Source organism: Lepidochelys kempii, chromosome 8 (assembly GCF_965140265.1).
Source record: "Lepidochelys kempii isolate rLepKem1 chromosome 8, rLepKem1.hap2, whole genome shotgun sequence".
Classification (NCBI taxonomy): Eukaryota; Metazoa; Chordata; order Testudines; family Cheloniidae; genus Lepidochelys; species Lepidochelys kempii.
This window is the reverse complement of record NC_133263.1, coordinates 28,381,862-28,404,292: the sequence shown is the minus strand read 5'-3', so window position 1 is coordinate 28,404,292 and position 22,431 is coordinate 28,381,862. Positions and strand designations below refer to the sequence as shown.

General features: G+C 40.8%; 1 protein-coding gene across 8 annotated transcripts in view; it reads right to left on the bottom strand.

Annotated features, from left to right (window-relative positions):
- The window catches only part of TENM2 (teneurin transmembrane protein 2), a 1,082,027-nt gene that overhangs the window by 734,285 nt on the left and 325,311 nt on the right, over positions 1-22,431 (bottom strand). For all 8 annotated transcript variants that reach the window (XM_073355925.1, XM_073355927.1, XM_073355928.1 and 5 more), the window contains exon 4: positions 19,124-19,399. In XM_073355925.1, the coding sequence (XP_073212026.1) occupies positions 19,124-19,399 (276 nt within the window). The remainder of the gene's footprint in view (positions 1-19,123; positions 19,400-22,431) is intronic.

Here is a 22,431-nt window from a genome sequence, read left to right as displayed (position 1 = left end):
GAACCAGTAGAACATGTGGGTGAGGTGTTTGCAGCGACTTCCACCAAGCAGGCAGGCTATTGTATTTATGTAGCTTTTTCTATCATTTCACTCAAGGCCAGGGGTTCTCGCAACAAATTGTTTGATGGCCTCAGAGTGCAACCACTAACTCTTGCTGGTGGCCGCACTGAACTTCTTCCTAAAATTATTTTATTTTTTTATTTATTTTTCCTAAAATCATTGTAATTTAGTAAGATTTTGGGGTTTTTTTTGCAGATTCAATAATAAAAATCATGCTCAGTTATTTCTATTCTTTACTGGACCTAACAGAATAGAAACACAAATAAGGCGTTTTGCACGTGCTTTGCACGTTCTTGTCTTTTATATTATTATTTCCTTTGTTTTTTTGGTAAAAGCGGTTGTCTGAACAACAGTTCTGAAGTAAATTTAAAAATGATTTGACATAGTAGAAGTCCAAATAATAATGAAAAACATATCTGCGTGGCTTGGGTATGGGGAAGAGAGGGGAAGCATGGCTGCAGCTGGCCTGGGGCTCCTCTGGGCAGGTGTGGGGGCTTGGAGCTTTGGCTGACTGGGAGCTCCTCCGAATGGTGTGGGGAGGCGGGGGAAAGAGGGCACTCTCCGGGCTTCAGCCAGCCAGGGCTCCTCCGGGCAGGTGTGTGTGTTGAGGGGTCTTGGGACTCCTCTGGCCATGGGGGGGGGCCACACTCAGGGCTTCTCTGAGCGGGGGGCTTGTGGCTCCAGGTGCAGGGGGGCTTGTGGCTCTGGCTGCTGGGGGACCACGAGTAGAAGGGGTTAGCCTCCCCGAAGGGGGCGCTCCACCCACTGCCCGTGCCTGCTGCTCACCTCCACCTCCTCCTCCTCAGTCCCCCACACGCTGCTCATCTCCTCTCACCCACCACTCGCCTCCTCACTCCTCTGCTCACAGCCAGACCCCCCTGCCCGACTTGTCACCCTGCTGCCGGCTCGCCGCTCACCTCCTTACTCCTCTGCCATGCCACCCCTCCGCTCGCCTCCTCACCCCCCGCCCCGCCACTGCTGGCTGGCCACTCACCTCCTTACTCCACCGCCAGGCCCCGCTGCTTGCCTCGGTGCCTCACCTTCTCATCCCCTCCTCGTCACCTTATCTTGCTCCTTAAGCGCTGTGTCCCCCCTGTGACTCCAGAGGCATCAGAGGCAGCACATGCAGGAGCAACAGGGAGGAAGGGGAGGGGCTGATGCTTCCCTCCCCCGACTGCCAGGAAACTGTCATGGCCTCAGGAAAACCCTTGATGGCCGCACGTGGCCACAGTGGCTGCATTTGAGAAACGGTGTTCTAAGCTATACCTACACTACGACCCAGTGTTGTGATTCCCAGCTTGGACTAGCTCTCATCTGAGCAAGCAGTCTAGAAATAATAGTGTAGCCACAGTATCAGGGGAAGTGGTGAGCAATAGCATAGGCTAGCCAACCTAGAACATACCCAGAGTCCACTATTTTTAGTACATTAGCACCATGAGAGCTAGCACAAGTATGTCTACATGAAACTAGGAGTGTGATTCCAAGTTACAAGTGTAAACATAACCTAAAATATGGTTCCCCCTTCTTCTGACTCTAGTGTCCCATTCTGACATGAGTGTCATCCCTCTACTGAGCAGTAAGAGATGTTTAGAAAAGAAATCAGTACAGTATGGTATATTCTAATTGTAACTTGTTTTATTTATACGTATTCACAGTGGCGAAAGTAAGGCTGCGCGCCCCGGTGCGCCGCTCCAGTAAGAAGGAGCCGGCTGATGCTGGGGCGCTCCGCTGGGGGTGGAGACGTGTCGTGTCGTGCGCTTCCAGCTGGGGTCCTGCCGGCTGCTGGAACTCTCCTGCAAGCTGGCACTGGCGGCCCAATGCTAAGCAGCAGGCAGCCAGGCAAGTGAAGGGCTGGAGGAAGGCGCACTGTAGGTGGAGACTTAGGTGTCCGCGTCCCAGCCTGTCCTGCTGCCCCTCTCTTGTCGCACTGGCTGGACACCAGGGCACTGCAGGCACGTGCCATCCCTGCAGCATGCACTGCTGAGGCTCCTGGGGGGCGGGGAGGGTAAGAGCGCGGCAGGCAAGGGGTCTTCTGTTGCCGTTGCTCATTTGCCTGCAGATGCAGTGCCCCCACACAGCTGGCCCTAGGGTGACCAGATGTCCCGATATTGAGCAGTTTGTCCCGCTTCCCGACCAAAGTAGGCCATTTGTCCCGATATTTTGTTTCGGGCGTTGCTTTTTTTCCCTCCTTAGGCAGCGGTGACAGGCAGGAGGAGCGCTTTTTCAGTTACAGTCACCTGGCGGCACTTCGGCGATGGCTACTTCTTTCTTCACTGGCACGATTTATTTCCCGCCCCCGAACATGCCGGGTGCATGTAACAATTGAAAAGGCGCTTCCCCTGCGGCGATTCCGATATTTTGTATTTAGCATCTGGTCACCCTAGTTGGCCCACAGCTCCCTTGACAGGAACAGGAACAGTGTGGGGCAGGGACCCATCCACCATCCAGGTAACCCAGCTGCAACTGGGACAGTCCCCGCCGGGACTTGCCCCTACACACCCACCCCTGCCCTAAGCACCTCACACACACACCCACCCACCCCTGCCTTGAGTCCACTGACTCCTGCACCCCTCCACACACACTCCAACAGCCTTCCTGGAGCCCCACACACAACCCAACCCTGACTCCTGCACCCCCCACACCCCAACTCCCTGCCCTGAGCTCCCCCCACACCCCAACCCCTGCCCCCGGCCCTGAGCCCCTCCTGTCACACCAGGGGGGTTGCAATATGACAGTACCTATAAGAAATGTAAGTTACTTTCACCCCTGCATATTCACAAGACCTGGAACAGAGATACTCAAACAGCATGTAGGCAAACCCCTCCCAGTGATCTCAGCTCAAACCAATGCCCAGTTCCCCCAAAGGCCTGCCTAATCTTCTCTAATCAGAGAGATGATATCTAGGCTTGCATAGGCCATGAATGGCCTTGAAAAAAAGACAAGTTGCTTATGTCTGATATGACAGAACAAGGAGCTGGTAGTGGGATTCAATGAGAAGGGTGACATAGTCAAAACAACAAGCTAGGAAAAAGATTTTTGCAGCTGCATTCTGAGTGTACATTAGTGGGGCAAGATCACATTTGTCAAGGTCAGAGAGTTTGTTGCAGTAATCAAGATGCTAGATGATGAGAACCCAGATGACAGTTTTAACTGTGTGAATAGGCTCCAGCTGAAAGGCCTTATCTTAGAGAGGTTATGCAAAAATAATCTGCAAGACAGACATAGCCTGGATGTGACGACCGAGAGAGGTCTGAGTTGAAGCGGACACCCAGATTACAGCCCAGTATCCGAAGACCACTGCCTCTACACTGAACCTTGCATAACCGTGACACTACCGCAGCACGTCTTTCCAACACAACTGTTTGCATACCAAGAAAAAGAATTTGGAAGACAACATGCAATGGCACCTCCTAATGACACCCGCCAAAACAATATAATGAGATGTGACATTCAAGCTTAAAAGGTCACAAATGAGCTGATCCACTGTACATAGGTTCAAAAATATGGAGGGCAGGTCTCTTCCCAATCACAAATAGTATTGAGCATTTTTGCCACCACATATATTTGATCTCCAGCAGTCCTGACAAGTCCTAAAACGATCCTAAGAACGCAGACCACTTGAATGTGCCTTCAATAGTGGGGAAGTTTATATGAAAGGCAAGTTCTTCAAAATGTTTCCATCTTCCTTCCAGCATTACATCTGTGTTATCAGTGTTCCATTTTTGTCAGATGTTCGTTCTCCAGATGTCAATTTTGGATAGATAAAGAGAAAAGCGGAAGATGGGTGTGTTTACATTTGACATAAATAATACAGAGAGCTGGATGTTTACATAATGTCACTACAGCACAATGTGTCACCATCTCTACCAACCGCTTCATATAGATGTTGAATAATATAGGTGACAGAACTGAGCACTGAGAAACTAAGCAGGTGAGGGTTTTGGAGGTAAAAAAATAACTGCCTATAACAAAACATTTGGGTTTGGTCTGACAGCAAAGACTTGAGACTTCCTGAGGCATTTCTGATGACCTCTGCAGCTTCTTGAAACAAGACTGTAAAAGGATCAGAATCATCAAAACAGCATTATGGTTCCTGAATTATGTTTCTTCTCAGCTAAAGCAATGGAATACATGGAGTTTTCACAAGCTGCATTTATTGAATAGATTAATATTAAATGTTTAAAACACTGATTTTTAACAAAAACCCACAATGAATTTGGAATCTTATTTTTGCAGGCATCTACATTTATTCCAATATGCTAAAAACAAAATTAGCACCAAGAAATATGCATTTTCTGATTTACTTCTGAACTAAGCTAGAAAGAATGTTTTTAATTATATCAAAATAGATGTACTTAGGCAAGTTGACAAAAATGGACATTGAGCAGACTGTAATAAGAAAATACATTGTGTGAAATATTTAGAAATAGCGTGCATGATAAAACTAAGTATATTATATAAACCATATTAGTTAGGCTGAGACTTAGTTTTATTTATATTTTACATATTTATATAATGTGTATATAAAAATGAGTTCTAAGACAAATAATAAACTGTGTATGTATGCAATGTGTGAGATATACATATCTCACACATATTGCATATGCACACAGTTTATTATTAGGCTTAGATCTAGTTGCATAAATGAATGAATGGAAAAAATGCAATATTCAAACTGACCCAACTATTCTTTAGTTAATTAAATATCTAAATCTTTGTAATCAAGAAGATTGCAGATAGTGGAAAGTATAATTCTCCATGAGCAAAGATCTGAATCTGATCCTAGAAGAACTAGAGGAAACTTTGGATGAAGTCTCACATACTTTCTGTGGAAAGAGAAAGTGGAAACAAATATAATGCAAAATATGTTCTTGAGATGCTTGCTTTGGTTTAATTTATATATACATACACACACACTCCTATGTTTAACTGAGATAAGGTTAATTAAAACAATATTAACATCCAAATCTACCCGAGTTTGTCTTTATCGTTCAGCCACTTACAACACATTCATTGCCAGACTGGATTAACTTTATCAGATACACACTTCTGTTGTGCAAAAATATACAAAGGCATTATTCAAATTAAATCACACTTTGAGCAGAAGTATTGTTGCTTGCTTACTTTGTTGACCTACCCCCATCATCTGAGTCTACTTCACTAAATCTACATTGTCTCACCACAGAGAGAGAGAGAGGAGCACACGCGCGAGCGTGCTCCCAGCACAGTGGTTTTATCTTCAATAACCCCTCTTTCACATAACTGCACAATTATGAGCTCAACTCAAAATATGAAATTTTAGAAAATATTTTGACATAGTTTAGTTTCATTCATAATACCTCATTATATTGTACAATACATTTGTTACAACATCTTGTAAAATTATCATCCAGTTAATGATATGGCATTCCATTATCACTTCTCTCTACTATTAAATCTAAGACAAGAAGTGGGGTGAAACTGAAAGGTTTAATAAAAAAAGTATAGAGCTGATGGGTTCGTAGAAGTGATAATTAGTGAGGTTCTATTGTAATGGCTTTTGTTACAAGTTCCTAATAACTTACTAATTCATTGCAAAGCCAGTGGTTCAAAGGTCATTCAAACACAACATTCAGTTTTGAATTTGTTATAAACCCAAAGCAGAAAAAAAAATCACAACTAATAAAATCTAAGGCAGAGGACGAAGCACGGAAAACATGTGCACAAACAGTTAAATGTATGATGAATTTATAACTAGGACATTCTTTATTTTAGGACACAAAAGGTATGTCTACACTGCAATATGACAGGTTTCAGAGTAACAGCCGTGTTAGTCCGTATTCGCAAAAAGAAAAGGAGTACTTGTGGCACCTTAGAGACTAACCAATTTATTTGAGCATGAGCTTTCGTGAGCTACAGCTCACTTCATCGGATGCATGCCGTGGAAACTGCAGCAGACCTTATTTATACACAGAGAATATGAAAAAATACCTCCTCCCACCCCACTGTCCTGCTGGTAATAGCTTATCTAAAGTGATCATCAGGTGGGCCATTTCCAGCACAAATCCAGGTTTTCTCACCCTCCACCCCCCCCCCACAAATTCACTCTCCTGCTGGTGATAGCCCATCCAAAGTGACAACTCTTTACACAATGTGCATGATAATCAAGTTGGGCCATTTCCTGCACAAATCCAGGTTCTCTCACCCCCTCACCCCCCTCCCAAAAACCACACACACAAACTCACTATCCTGCTGGTAATAGCTCATCCAAAGTGACCATTCTCCCTACAATGTGCATAATTAAGGTGGGCCATTTCCAGCACAAATCCAGGTATTCTCACATCCCCCCCACCCCCATACACACACAAACTCACTCTCCTGCTGGTAATAGCTCATCCAAACTGACCACTCTCCAAGATTAAATCCAAGTTAAACCAGAACATCTGCGGGGGGGGAGGAAGGAAAAAACAAGAGGAAATAGGCTACCTTGCATAATGACTTAGCCACTCCCAGTCTCTATTTAAGCCTAAATTAATAGTATCCAATTTGCAAATGAATTCCAATTCAGCAGTTTCTCGCTGGAGTCTGGATTTGAAGTTTTTTTGTTTTAAGATAGCGACCTTCATGTCTGTGATTGCATGACCAGAGAGATTGAAGTGTTCTCCGACTGGTTTATGAATGTTATAATTCTTGACATCTGATTTGTGTCCATTTATTCTTTTACGTAGAGACTGTCCAGTTTGACCAATGTAAATGGCAGAGGGGCATTGCTGGCACATGATGGCATATATCACATTGGTGGATGTGCAGGTATATGAGCCTCTGATAGTGTGGTTGATGTTATTAGGCCCTCTGATGGTGTCCCCTGAATAGATATGTGGGCACAGTTGGCAACGGGCTTTGTTGCAAGGATAAGTTCCTGGGTTAGTGGTTCTGCTGTGTGGTATGTGGTTGTTGGTGAGTATTTGCTTCAGGTTGCGGGGCTGTCTGTAGGCAAGGACTGGCCTGTCTCCCAAGATTTGTGAGAGTGTTGGGTCATCCTTTAGGATAGGTTGTAGATCCTTAATAATGCGTTGGAGGGGTTTTAGTTGGGGGCTGAAGGTGACGGCTAGTGGCGTTCTGTTATTTTCTTTGTTAGGCCTGTCCTGTAGTAGGTAACTTCTGGGAACTCTTCTGGCTCTATCAATCTGTTTCTTTACTTCTGCAGGTGGGTATTGTAGTTGTAAGAAAGCTTGACAGAGATCTTGTAGGTGTTTGTCTCTGTCTGAGGGGTTGGAGCAAATGCGGTTGTATCGCAGAGCTTGGCTGTAGACGATGGATCGTGTGGTGTGGTCAGGGTGGAAGCTGGAGGCATGCAGGTAGGAATAGCGGTCAGTAGGTTTCCGGTATAGGGTGGTGTCTATGTGACCATTGTTTATTAGCACTGTAGTGTCCAGGAAGTGGATCTCTCGTGTGGACTGGACCAGGCTGAGGTTGGTGCTGGGATGGAAATTGTTGAAATCATGGTGGAATTTCTCAAGGGCTTCTTTTCCATGGGTCCAGATGATGAAGATGTCATCAATATAGCACAAGTAGAGTAGGGGCTTTAGGGGACGAGAGCTGAGGAAGCGTTGTTCTAAATCAGCCATAAAAATGTTGGCATACTGTGGGGCCATGCGGGTACCCATAGCAGTGCCGCTGATCTGAAGGTATACATTGTCCCCAAATGTGAAATAGTTATGGGTAAGCACAAAGTCACAAAGTTCAGCCACCAGGTTAGCCGTGACATTATCGGGGATAGTGTTCCTGACGGCTTGTAGTCCATCTTTGTGTGGAATGTTGGTGTAGAGGGCTTCTACATCCATAGTGGCCAGGATGGTGTTATCAGGAAGATCACCGATGGATTTCCTCTTGTTTTTTCCTACCCCCCCCCCGCAGATGTTCTGGTTTAACTTGTATTTAAACTTGGAGAGTGGTCAGTTTGGATGAGCTATTACCAGCAGGAGAGTGAGTTTGTGTGTGTATGGGGGTGGGGGGGATGTGAGAAAACCTGGATTTGTGCTGGAAATGGCCCACCTTAATTATGCACATTGTAGGGAGAATGGTCACTTTGGATGAGCTATTACCAGCAGGATAGTGAGTTTGTGTGTGTGGTTTTTGGGAGGGGGGTGAGGGGGTGAGAGAACCTGGATTTGTGCAGGAAATGGCCCAACTTGATTATCATGCACATTGTGTAAAGAGTTGTCACTTTGGATGGGCTATCACCAGCAGGAGAGTGAATTTGTGGGGGGGGGGGTGGAGGGTGAGAAAACCTGGATTTGTGCTGGAAATGGCCCATCTGATGATCACTTTAGATAAGCTATTACCAGCAGGACAGTGGGGTGGGAGGAGGTATTTTTTCATATTCTCTGTGTATAAATAAAGTCTGCTGCAGTTTCCACGGCATGCATCCGATGAAGTGAGCTGTAGCTCACGAAAGCTCATGCTCAAATAAATTGGTTAGTCTCTAAGGTGCCACAAGTACTCCTTTTCTTTTTACACTGCAATAAACAGTTTTCTCCCCTCTGGGAGTGTCCCTCAGCCCAGGCAATTCTATAGATCCCAGTCCAAGCTTGAGTCAGCTGACTCGGGCCACCCACAGCTGTGCCTTGCATCTTTTATTGCCATGTAGAGGTACCCAAAGTGAACAAATTTCATGGTTAACAACTCCTAAATTCTGTAGCAGGACCCTCTAAATTCCATGACAACCTTAAATTTACTCTATCGCCATGAAATATCCTTTATTCCCTCTCTTTTGCGCCTTGCAAAAACACAGGTAAGGCTTCCTCTTGTAGGAAAATTTGCAGAGCAAGAGGCGACTGCAGGCAGGTCCTGTTACAATAAAACAGAAAAAAAAGGGGTGATCCTGACAACAGCAAAATGGGGAATTCCATGGCATCTTGGGAAAATGCCATACTGTAGAATTACAGAGGCATTGAAATGAATGGAGCAGCCCAAAGTTGTCAGAGCTATGGTGTCAGACTCCCAGGAGACACCAGATGACACTTAAATCATTTTACACTTACACCTCAGAATTGCAAACTGAGCAGTCAACGACATACGTCATTTGGAACGGGAGGTACGCAGGAAGTAGCAGACACAAAAAAGCAAATACAGTGCAGTACTGTGTTAAATGTAAATTACTACAAAATACAAAGAGAAAGTTAAAAAAAGTTGACAAGATAAGGAAACTGTTCATGTGCTTGTTTCTTTTAAGTTAAGATGGTTAACTTTTTTCTTCTGCATAGTAAAGTCTCAAAGCTGTATTAAGTAAATGTTCAGTTGTAACCTTTTGTAAGAACCACCATATTGTATTGTTCAGAATTACAAACAATATCTATTCCTGAGGTGTTCATAAAAAGAAAAGGAATACTTGTGGCACCTTAGAGACTAACCAATTTATTTGAGCATAAGCTTTTGTGAGCTACAGCTCACTTCATCGGATGCATGCTGTGGAAAGTATAGAAGATCTTTTATACACACAAAGCATGAAAAAATGGGTGTTTACCACTACAAAACGTTTTTTCTCCCCCCACCCCCTCTCCTGCTGGTAATAGCTTATCTAAAGTGATCCCTCTCCTTACAATGTGTATGATAATCAAGTTGATAATCAAATTCCAGCACAAATCCAGGGTTTAACAAGCACGTTGGAGGAGTTGGGGGGGGGGTTCATAGCTCTGAGGGTTCTACTGTAGTTCACACCTTCGAGGTTTCTTTTGCAATCAAAATGTCTAGTTTCAATTTTTTTAAATGAAAGCTCAGATTCTGGAGCATAATTCTGAGGCAGGGAGTGAATTCTATAGGAAATTCCACAACTGCAGAATAATTTGTGTTCTGGTTATAAGCAACAAGCTATACGGTGCCACAAGGACTCCTCGTTGTTTTTACTGATACAGACTAACATGGCTACCTCTCTGAAACCTGAACTACATGGGTTATTATTGTAAAGTCTCAGTCAACATAAATGTAGGCATTGTTACTGCACCATGCATAACATTCCTTTTCTATGTATAAATGAGCACTGTATTCCAGATGTCATCTACCTAGCTCCTTTGACATGCTTGAATATTTACCACCACTTATATTTGTTCAGCACTGGTCTGCACCAAAGGGTTACTGGGTATCTTTTAAACCTGTAAAACTGTCTTAGATTTTATCAACCAGTACTTCATATCCTTCTCTTGCTCAGTGTTTTAAAGCTTATGACCATTATGTGTGTGTGCACTAGTGTTATATACACACACACAGAGAGAGAGAGAGAGAGAGAGTGCGCCAGAGCGCGCTTCCTTCATTTTTTGTGCCCAACTTCATTACCTTGCCTTTCTTTGTATTGAGTTGCATAAGCCACTTACCTGAACAAAACTGTAGATGATCAGTATTAAGTCCTTAAGTCACCTCTGCTAGTCAATTCCCTCATTCCCAAACTGCTTCCTCTCAGAAGCGCCCTTGGGTTTTGAGATCAAATCAAAATTGGATCCACTTAAGCAGCTGAGCTTTGATACCATTCTTGATGACCTTTTAAATTTGTCATTTAAGAAGTACTTCACAAGCTTTCCTAAAGTACAGATAAAGTATTTCCATGCCCATACACATCAGCACTTCTTGTATTATCTTTTTAAAAATCCTCTTCTGGGCCTCCATTTTGTGAATATGCGCTAATCTGGGCCAGACCTTCTTTCTGGGATGGCCTCGAACCTCTGGCAGACCAAAGAAAATCTAGTTCTGGGGCACCTTTTCCCACTGCTCTCCAGCAACAAACATGTTTCTGTGTGGGGAGGGGAGTCAAGCTGCACTACTAAATGAAAGATCTGGGCACAACTCTGCAGGCTCTCCACCTTGGCATACGTGATTGCCCTGCAGATCAACTGGACACGTGTAGTTTGTTTGGGTTTGTTTTACACTCTTCTCACCTGTTCAAATCAATATTATACTTCAAATCTTACATTAAATCTACAGCTTTCTTGTTGCTCCTGGATGTAAAGTGTATATTATCTTACTGCTAGTTCATCCCTCTTTAAAATGAGCCTATGAAGAGGAAAGTGCATATGTAAAAATTGTACATTTCACAGATCTGCTTCCTTCGTCTATTCCCATTTAGATCTGCTCACTTTACTAAGTAACAACCCCTACTTTTTCCTTTTGTTAGTACTTAAGACTCCAGTTCACTCTCCAGCATCTGCAGTCATAGGTGCAGGAATTAGGAGTGCTGCCAAACTCCTTGGCTTGAAGTAGTTTCCAGTATATACAGGGTTTACAGGCTCTCAGCACTCCCACTTTACAAATTGTTCCAGCACCCCTGTCTGCAGTGGTCCTATTAAACACATGTATATCAAATACAGAATTGTTAACTAAGTTCCACTTTCAGAATCTTTACTATTGATGAGCACCAAGAGAACTCTGCTTGGCTTTCAGGTCTCAAAGTTTTCAGCGATGACAGTTAAGAGAAAATCTCTAACTGTGAACTGGGCAAACCATTCACACACACCACATCTCAAATCATTTTTACAGAGTAGAAGCCACACTTTCACCATAACCTTCTATGTGCAACTCATGAAATCAGAAATATAAAGTTGAAGAAAAATGCAAGGAAAAACAATATTGAGAGCAACATGCCCAAGATCAAGACAGTGAAAATAAGTAAAACATCTCAGTTGTAAAGCCCTAAATCTTGACCTGTTCTCTCTACATTTTCCCCATGTGGTAACATTTTATCTTTTGTTTTTGAGCATAAACAGAAGTCTCTGATTCCAATTATCTTGGGAAAATGTCAAATTGTGGTGTTCATTCTATTTTTGATTGAGACAGCAACAAAAAAACAAGGTCAACACCAACTTGGGTTACCTTATGTGAGTGAATTTCTTTACAGATTTAGAATATACATGATAGTGGCATTACATGCTTAACTGTAGCATTTAATACTGTGAGCTTTAAAAGAATTTTAAAAGGACATAAGGGATTTTTAAAAATTATTTGCCCTCTTATGCTCTTGTGTAATAAACCCTCTGCAGTACAAAACAAAAAGATGATTTCTGTACCAAATCAGTCTTCCATTTTGCTAGGCTTCGATAGCGATGTTACAGTAAGTGATGTAAACTTACCTTATTGTTTCCATGAAAGGAACATTCAAGCTTTTAAACAATTTAAAAAATAAGAAGGGAAAGGGAAGACAAAAAAATATAGGTAAACAGGGGCCAATGCAGTCCTACATCCCACAGGGTTTGACATGTTTACTGTTGATGGATAATGATCCTGAAAATTTTTCACCCTTTGGGATTCTCCCAACCAGTTAACAGTTGGTCCCACAAGGATGTACTGTTTGTGTGTGATCCTGTACAGAAACTATTTTCCATCAGAAATAGGGAGTACAATCAGCAGAGGGATTGGGAGAGGTCAGGGCTAAGGGTTCATATCCCACGTTGCACTCTAAATGGGTGGCAAAGCTGTAACTCAACTGTGTGAGACCCACGGATGCTGGCAAGAGTTCTATACGACACTTCAGAATGCTCTCAGGGTCTGCTGACTGCAGCCTCTCAACTCATGCCCCATAAAATGTAGCCTGGGGCTTAAAGCCACAATCTGCCCTTTCATTTAATGATGGCCAGATTTTCAGAGTCATTCTCTGCAGGTCCTTGTTTATCTATATAGCAATTATTTTAAATCATGAATCTCATAGATGCATTTAAAATTTAGGCACAGATTACCATATAGCGTTGAAATATTTCCTTGCTCTACGGAAATTTCATACAGGTTTATTTCCCATGCTTTTTGTTCTTCCCTATTCCTTCCTCTCTCTATAAAATCGAGGGCCACTACAACTTAGATACAATTTTATCTGTCACTTTGGTAGTCTGACTCTTTACCTTAATAATATGACTTGAGTCCTGAGAGGTCTCCTCTGCCCACAAAACTGATTTCATTTACCTTCTCACATATAAATGTAAAGCTGAGAAAAAGAAGTTACTTCAAAAAAAAATTGAAATATTTGATATTTTAGTTACATTACTGTGGAAGCCTTCAATACATTTAAAACACAGTAATGAAAAAATATCATTTTATGTTATGTCCTGCTGTTCAATGATAGTACAGGTATCTGCAATTAAGGTGCTACATAGAAAAAAGTGTATGCTGCATCGCACTCCTAGTCCATACCATTGACACGGTTGTTCCAACTCCATCCCAAAACACAACACTGACTTGCTTTCATAGTGCCAGCTGACCTTTCTTTTAATAACTAACTACCTTCTTGATACATAGACAAAGTGCTTACAAAATGTTACTTGGTTCAAAAAAACACTTAGCAGGAAAGACCTTGATAGGTTAGCTAATTCCTTTTTCACCACCCATTTTGCTTATTATAATTTTGTTGAAGCACTTAATTCACTGGCTTCATTTTATCCCAAAAACACTGAATCTTGAGTAATTCCATGTTGCTCCCTACCTCTAATCTCTTCATTAGCTAATCAATAAAACATTCCACAACACAATCAGTAATTGTGGGTCAGAGCCTTTAAATACCATAGAGTTGGGCACTCTATAGGAACCTGAATAGAATACAATTTACATTTCTTCAGGGATGCAAATGGGTCATAAAACTGCTATAATCACCACTCTGTACTTTAGGCGGGGCGGGGGAGGGGAGGATTTGTCTGGCTGACTGAGAGAAGAGGGCAATGCTTTCTGACTTGGGGGAGGAGAGGAGACATAAAACTGCTGGAAAAGCAGTCAGCGTGGTGGATGATTCACCACCTAGGAATGAGGGGTTTAAAAAGGTCAGCCTGGTTCTGGCCCCTCCTCTCATTCACTCGGAACAGGCTAGGCAGCACCCCCCTCCCTATTTAGGTCACAAATATACTGGGTGATTAGCTATATCTGCTGTGGGCATTATGCTAGCCGCCCCGTTAAGGGGTGCTGGGAAGGAATTATTTCTTTACCACCATATTGGCCAGGTGCCATGGGGGTTTTCTCACCTTCCTCTCAGCAGGTTCAAGTGGGCTATGTTCATGCATAGCATGATGGGCGGTAAGTGATATGTCGCAATTCTTTAAGGGTATAGCGGATGTTCAATGCAGGTACTCCACAAATTAAGGCACAAAAGAACATACAAATTGCTTGGAAAAATAATTAAGGAGAGGTGCTTGGTAGTTGAGCAAGCCGGGAGCAGTTGGGAACTCCTCTGATCGGTACAGCAGGGAGCCATCCCCCCCCACACCAACATTATAGTTCACCTTAACCCCTCCTACAAGGGGGCGTGGTCAGTATGGTCCCAGCAGGGGAATTGCTGGAGGGACCTGGATGAAAAGGGGGGGGAGCTAGTGGAAGCCCCCACCTGGAATTGGAGGTGTCCAGCAGTGGATCTGCTGAAGGGACATGAACAGAAAGAGAGGGTTGTGTGTGTGTGTGTGTGAAAAGCACTCACCTCTCCCCCCCAGTGAATTGTGTGGGTTTTCACCTGCACATTTTATCTGCTGGGTTAGTCCCAGACATCTAATAATAAAGTTGCGGCCTGATTAAACCCATATCTAATGTCTCCTGTCATTCTTTTGGCATAGCCAGACAACCAGCTAGCTGAAGATTCCCCCTGTGCGGGAAAATGTTCATGGAGCATAGAGTGAAGGTAGCAAATTCCACCCCATCTTCCCTTGCAGCTCTGGGTATAAAAGAACTGGTCAGTGCACTGCTCTACTTCAACAATTCCTGGCTGGCATAAGAGTCACACTGCAAGGCAGAATAAATAAGCTGCAACACCCACAAATGCAATTCATGGCAAATCAGTGTTTTAGTCCAGTAGAGTCTTGTACCCTCCACCTGATCACAACCTCATCTGTCTTTTTTAAAAAAAGCCATAATTAGAATGGCTTTTGGAGGGGATGGAGATGGTAATTAAAAGTTCATTTAGGATTTATTCATCAATTTACAATATTCATATACCAAGCAAATGAGTGATCCTTTTAGTTTAAATTGCTTTACGTTAGTTTCCATTACAAGCTGACCTACTTCTAAAGTCAGTCTTATATTTTCACAACATATAATGTAAGGGCACAAATATGCAGCTCATACTCATGTATTACCAATGAGGTCTTATGTGAGTATAGGCCTAATTCTGTAACTAATGTAGGGTTAAATTAGCCTGCTCTTCAGATGTATAAAGTAGCATCACTGAAAATTTTAATGGAGAGACACTGACTGTACCATCTGATCCATACATTGTAAGGGGCAGATTCTACCCTTTTATCATGCTAAGTTGTACGTTAGTGAGTAATTTGTGACTAAGCATCAGTAAGAGTGACAGAACCTGGCCATAACCAAACACATGTGGGCATAGGTTGGGATTTGAGCATCTGCAATGTTATTCTGTGGAAGACAGCATCACTTCAAACCCACCTTTCTCAACTAAGAAAATCCCTGTATTAACACCCACCCTCCATAGTACATTTTTTTCTACACGGGTTAGTATTATAAATCACCATTTGCCTTCAGCATCCACCCAGGATTATGTGAGATACTATTATTGCCACTTAATGGTGAAGTCGCTGTCAGCAAATGTTGACTTTTTAAATAGTGTCTCCTGTAGATTAGACACAGCTAGCAGAGCACCAGGAGAACAGAAAACTCTGGAACTCTGATACATTTGAGTACATTCCCCACAACCTGTGGGTCCCCAAAACTGACTCTTTTTGCCTACCTAGCATAAGGCACACCAGGTGTGAGATAAATCAAGCTTCCTTATAAATGTCTGCTGTACATTTTTTGGATGAACACCCATAACTATTCAGGTAACCAGAAGCTCTGAATCCAGTTGACCATGGTTATAAGAGACTTGTATTGTTTACCCTTACATATTCACATTCTAGTTGGATGCCTCTCTTACAAGGGATCACACGAGTTACAGACAGCATTATAAAAGTTACATTTCAAGATGGGATACTAAATTCTAGGATAATATATTGAAAAAAGTGTCAGGACTGTAAAAATAGATAGAGTTGGAAAAGCAACCCCCCCCCTTTTTTAATATCCTGTTTTATCAGAAACGAGTTTCTGCCCAAGTAAATCAGCAAATTTAAATGAATTTACATTAAATGGTTTTAATTTATCAATATGCATTTCAAACCTGCTAATTCAAGGCTCACACAATTCTAATTTAAGATAAAGTTCAATCATACAAACTCTAAAAGTGAAAAAAAATAGTCCTAAGCCTTGTAAATGGATTTGAAGTAGCAGAAGTGTTGAAAATAGTAATATTAGTGTGATTTATAGCAATTAAGCTTCCTCTGTACGACTTGGAAATGTACGGAGAAGTACCAACATTGATTTAATATTAAAAGAAAATTGACACAGTTTATTATTTTGAAGTGGAATGACAGAATTTGTGATTAGCATCTCAGTATCAAAAATGTCACCATTTTAAAGTTGTAATATGTATTGCAATAAAGCAGCTGAACCATGTCAAGAAAAAGGGCATGCAGTGCTTTAAATAAACTCAATGAAATCTATGCATCATGAGTTCAACTAATGTGGTTAGGGGCAAAGTATAAAAATTCCATACCAAGAAATGTCCTGTTTTATGCCTGTGACTCCTGAAACTGTACTGGAGAGTGCATTTCTCTTGAAGTGTAGATTCTTGTTACTTTCTCTTGAAGAGAAGCATATCTAACAGGTTATTGATTTGGTTCTGAAGGACACAGTGTTTATTATGTAGGAAACCAATGCTGGGCAAAAGTGAAAGAAATTAATGATGGCTTTGTAAGCGTCCAGGCAGCGGTGCTGAACCTGAGTGGGGTACCTGTCAATCTATATGATAATACATTCCCAAACTTCATAAAATCGGTGATGTGAAAAGGAACTGATTTTTTTTTAAGCTAAACAGGATTTGGCAGAGAAGGAGACTGAAGTTTACTTAAGTTAACACCTCCGCTTGTATAATAGACATTTCATATCTGTGTGAATATTTTACAGCCAACCATATGGAAACATTTATCATCATAAAAGCCTTACTAAATAAAATGCTAATAATGTACATTCAAAAGTGAATCTGATATACTGTGTCTTGCACTTCATTTTATAGGATGCTTCCTGTTTTGATAAACATTTTTTGAAAAACTACCTTTTTGAAATGCATTTTATGGATAGATTAGATAGATAGAGGTAACTCTCAGGGTGAAAACTGCCATTGACCTCAGCAGGGGTAGACTCAAACTCAATCTCTGAGCTTTAATAGTACTGGAAAGATAACTTTCTTAGTCAGTTCATTCATTTGAAACAATTATTGGGACTTTTCCGAAGCCTACTGAAGTCAATGGGAGTTGTTTCATGGTCTTCCAATGGATTCTGGGTCAGGCCATTAAGTGAATATATTTTATGCATGAGTACAAAGCATGTAAGTTTACCAAATAGCAGAGTGAGTCAGTGTATTTTTACATACATATATTTTTAACACTTTGGTTATTTGCTTTCCTAGTATCTTCCATTACTATTAAATACACAACCCCCATATACTTTAATGAAGAAATGCATGCAACCATATTCATGGAAATACAAAGATTATGGGCTAACTTCATCCCTCAAATACATGCCTGCTATTTCTCCTGAAATCAGCAAGAGTTGCATGTATCAACTGAGTGCTAAATTTGACTCTTTAAGTCTAACTTGGTCATATATTTCTAACATTTTGAGAAGTTTCATTTGTGTTTTTTGTTCATCTTCTTTAACATTTAACTGCTTGCATTTCAAGTCCTAACATACTGGCACTGCTGAAATTGGCAGGGGGAGGCTGAATATCCACTTTGCCTGGAATAAAATAAAAGTCCTTTTCAGATAAATACCTGAAGGTGCTGAATGTGCCAACACACCATAAATTTAAAATCCCCAGATAACATGGCAGGGAGTCAATCACAGTAGCTGACATCAAGCAGTTGCCTTGAATGTTTCTATTGATGCCACAGTAGAACACTATTGTTGTGATTCCTCTTTATCTCCCCAAAATGGCTTATTTCAGAATTAAACTTGATTGTTTTTTGGGTTTTTTTTTTAAGTGACTTCAGCTTAAATACTCCTGCCTTATTCACATCTTAGTGTGGAGAATTATTGAAGGCAGACACTGCATTGCTATCCATAGCAAGTCATCTTCACTAGCTAGGCATTTTTTTTAAAGTAGGCACAGAACATTGCTGAGAAATGAGTTTTAAATTGTTTTATATGAATTTTAACTAATTTTTTTAAACATTTCAAGTGGTAGTTAGCTTAATGTAGTTTTTATTCACAACAAATCATTGCCCATGTGTTTTGTCCTACAGGGGCTCTGCATTATGTAATTTACCTTTTTATTTTTATTTTTAAATTAAACAGCTAAGAATCTATACTAAACAGATATATACATATCTTTTTGAGTTACTCTGATACATACATTTGCATTATAAAACCTTGCATGTACTTACCAGTAAGAGATTAGAAACCTGAGATTCAGATAAAGCTTTCAAAGTTACATGAGAACACCTGAACGAGAGTCCTATTGACTGTGAATTAATATGGTTTTAATAAGTTAAAAACTATTAACCTTATTTCACACTGTGGGTAAAAATCATATACAAGAAAAAAAATTCTGATAAGTTTCTTCACACTTGTCATTATTAAATTCTACAATCTGCTCCAAGTTTCCTCTTGAGTAATAGACATGAAGCGCTGCTGTCTGTAAATTAAAGTATAAAATAAGGTGGTATTCTGAGAACATCTTTAAGAGAAAACCCAGGCTGCCATTAAAAACCACCTGTAAACACCTACAAATAGAATATTTCTAGATATAGGTCATGTTTTTTCAAATCGCATTCTTTGCTATGCAGTTTACTGGAGAATAAGAGCACCACTCAATTATGTTGTTATTTAAAATACATACTACATTATAATAATATTTCTCCTGTCATTTCTGGTAAAAATTGATTTTTTTAATTTACTTTTTTTTAAGGCAAGTGGACAAGGAAAAGAAAGAACTTAAGTGACTCATTTATATGCAAAAAATACCACCATATGTTCTTATAGATATATAGTAAAACATATATTCAAGAAACAGGCCTACCGTTTTCCTCATCTGACTTATTTTCATTGTCAGAGTCAGTCAGTGTAAGGGCTGAGTTTTCACGACTTGACAGACCGGAACTGCGCCTGGATTTTATCCCTCTCCCCCACAGCCTTATAGCATGCTCTGGAGACATTCCTCCCTCTGTGTCTGAGTCAGCATCAGACCCGGTGCTCAAGGAATAGCCTTGATGAAGTATTCCTATGTCTGAGCAGTAACCACTTCGATGGGGAGAGGGCTCACAGATTCCTAGTTCTGCAAGGGTGAAGTTAGTTCCTAGGAGGACAGTAAAACAAAAACAATTAGTCAAAATATTTAAAATAAAATGAACAGGCCATCTTACCTTCTCATAGATATTTTATATATCATGCCTTCATAATGAATTGTATATGGTGGACAGATTTGTAAGGACAAGGCTCATCAGAAGCATATGGTGTGTAGCAGAGAGAATTGTGAAACACACAAAACAAAAGATAAAACTCCTCAAAATCTGAGGCATTCCTTCCTCTTCCACATTTTGGCCTCAAATCTGTAAACACTTAGGCAGGTGATTAATATTATGCACATAAGCAGTCCTATTGACTTCACATGCTTAACATTATTTGCAGGATTGAGGCCTTTGTTATGAACGGTTTCACCAAAACCATTGCTACATGTCGTCATTTTTAATCACTTATAAGGTGGACAAAAATCAATCCATTTCGGAGCAAAAGAGGACCACCACTTCCAGGAAGAAATGACTTTAAACTTCAAACTATTTTTCATTGAAAATATGAAAGATTCAATTTAACTTAGTGCAAACAATTTGAGTGCAGAGTCACCCAGAATAGTGGAAAACTGTACATAGTATGAAAAGTTGTCACAATTTTGCACAGCTTTAATATGTGGGAAGGATATTTTGGGTTCCCTGTTACAACTGAAATAGGTGACATGCATTTTCTCCATTCACAGAAGTTTTGCTCTCAACAGAAATGTTATGAGTCATGTTACTGTGTCAAAAAATGCAAACAGGAGAACAGCATGTCTGAAGTCAAACCTTCTAGGATTCATGTCAAAACACGGTAGCTCATAATATGACTCAGTAAGTTGGTAGGTGACACATTTACAACGCACTCACATATTCCCAAGGGTACCAAGAACAGACCATACATCTTTTTAGACAAAAAGGGACAAAGAACTTAGAAATATATATATATAAGGAAATATTCACTGTCTCTCTGGCTCCGCTGGTTTTGAAAAGCACGGGCAATTTCATTTACCCATGCCAGACTAGAAATGAAGAACAAAGACAGATTCAAGTCACTGGAAATACATCTGTGGACTATTTAAATTCATATTGTTCACAGTGTAACTTAGTCTGAGGTCCGTGCTTCCATAATGGTGCTTTTATAGTCTATTTAAAGAGTCTATTTTTCCCCCACACATTTATATCAAATCAAGACACCTAAAGACAGATTATAAACAGGCAACTTTTCTACAAGATATTTTCATTAACAAATATGCTTCATTAACCAGTTTAAAAACAAAAAGTAACAATTCTATTCACACAGATCAATCAAGACAGTCCATATATTTAAAATATCTAGTTAATCGATCTACATAAATCTTTTTCCAGTCCCACAAGATCATTTAACTCAGTAATACTCAGATCTCAGTGGTTCAGGAGCCAAATTAGTGATCCAAATTACCCAAAAGAGCCACAGTAATATGAATTCATTGTTTCATTTACTGTAGTACTATTCATATTTAAATAGTATCATGGGGAAATATGTAGTTTTTTAAAATATATTATTCTCACAGCAAGTAAATTAATAACACTGCAAGTTGACAACTTAATTGGTAAACATAGTAAAAGCATCCTCATTGGTTAATAATTAAATCACACAGTGTTTTAATGTTGTGTGCTGCAAAGAGTCGCAAGACACACTTAAAGAGCCACTTGCGGCCTATAAGCCGCAGTCGGAGTATCACTGATTTAAATCCATAAACTATTTTGAGAAAAATGCTATGCAAAGTAATGTTATGTTTTACTTAACCTTTATCCCCAAACCCACCAGTTAAAGAAAGAGCATGTGATTTCTCTTTCAGAAGGATTAAGCCCTGGTCTACCCTACAGCTAGGTTGATATAAGGCATAAGTTGTTATGAGGTTGATATGATGCCGCAGCTTAACGTGGCTTGTGTGGTTGCGGCAGAACACTGGGAGAGAACTCTCCCAGTGCTCTAAAAAACCCACCTCCATGACGGGAACAGCTCCCAGCGCTGTTGCACGGTCTACACTGGCACTTTACAGCACTGAAACTTGCTGTGCTCAGGGGAGTATTTTTACACACCCCTGAGCAAGAAAGTTGCAGCGCTGTAAATTGCGAGCTTAGACAAGCCCTTAACAACTCCATCTCCGCAAGAGATGGACCACTTAAATAGATATAGGTAGGTCAACGCAGCGTCAGCATAGATACTGTGTTGTTTACATAGACTGTTGCTGACTTTCAAAAACTGTCCCACAATGTCCCACACAGTTAAATCAGCACAAGCACTTCTGGCAAGGACACACACTGCCAACACAAAGAGCATAGTGTAGACATGCAAAAGCAGTTTAATTACTGCGGTGGTTGCAAGTCAACCTAACTTAGGTTGACTTAATTTTGTAGTGCAGGCTTGCCTTAAGCTGTTTGCTTGACCAAAAGAGGATGGATATGCTCCTGAATAGCAACTTTCAGCTCCTGAGACACCCCACTTTAGCCAATAAACCAAACAGCATCAACAGATTGCATCCTTCCTGTGCTAGGAGGAACATTGCAATAAGGCGGCAGTGAGTTAGAGAAATAAAAAGGGAGAAGGGACATTTCTAAGGGAACAAATTAGTCAGCTGTGATGTTTAAAAATAAGATAAAAAGAAAAACACACAAAGAGTCACCTCCTTTCCCTCAAGACTTAATTAAGGGAAATGAACCCAAATGTCTTCTGTTAAGAGTCCATTCTGCTTGGTAAAATAATTACAGGTGTTATGATGTGCGTCTTGAGAATATGACACTTAAGATGTGCCAACCTTTTGCAACAGAAACCCCATATCATGCGGAACTCCATTACTTTAAGTTTTCAGCATATAAAAAAAGAAAATACCCAGATTTTGAGAGAAATGTATTTTGATTCATGGCCCTTGCCCCAAAATTGAAAGCAAAGCTTTTTGCCATCTGTAGTTTGGCAGTGATTCTTTAAGTAATCTTTATTATTCCATTTGATTTTCATAATGAATTTTTGATAACTGTTCACATGGTAGGTTGTCTGGGTTGAACACAATCCCATGAA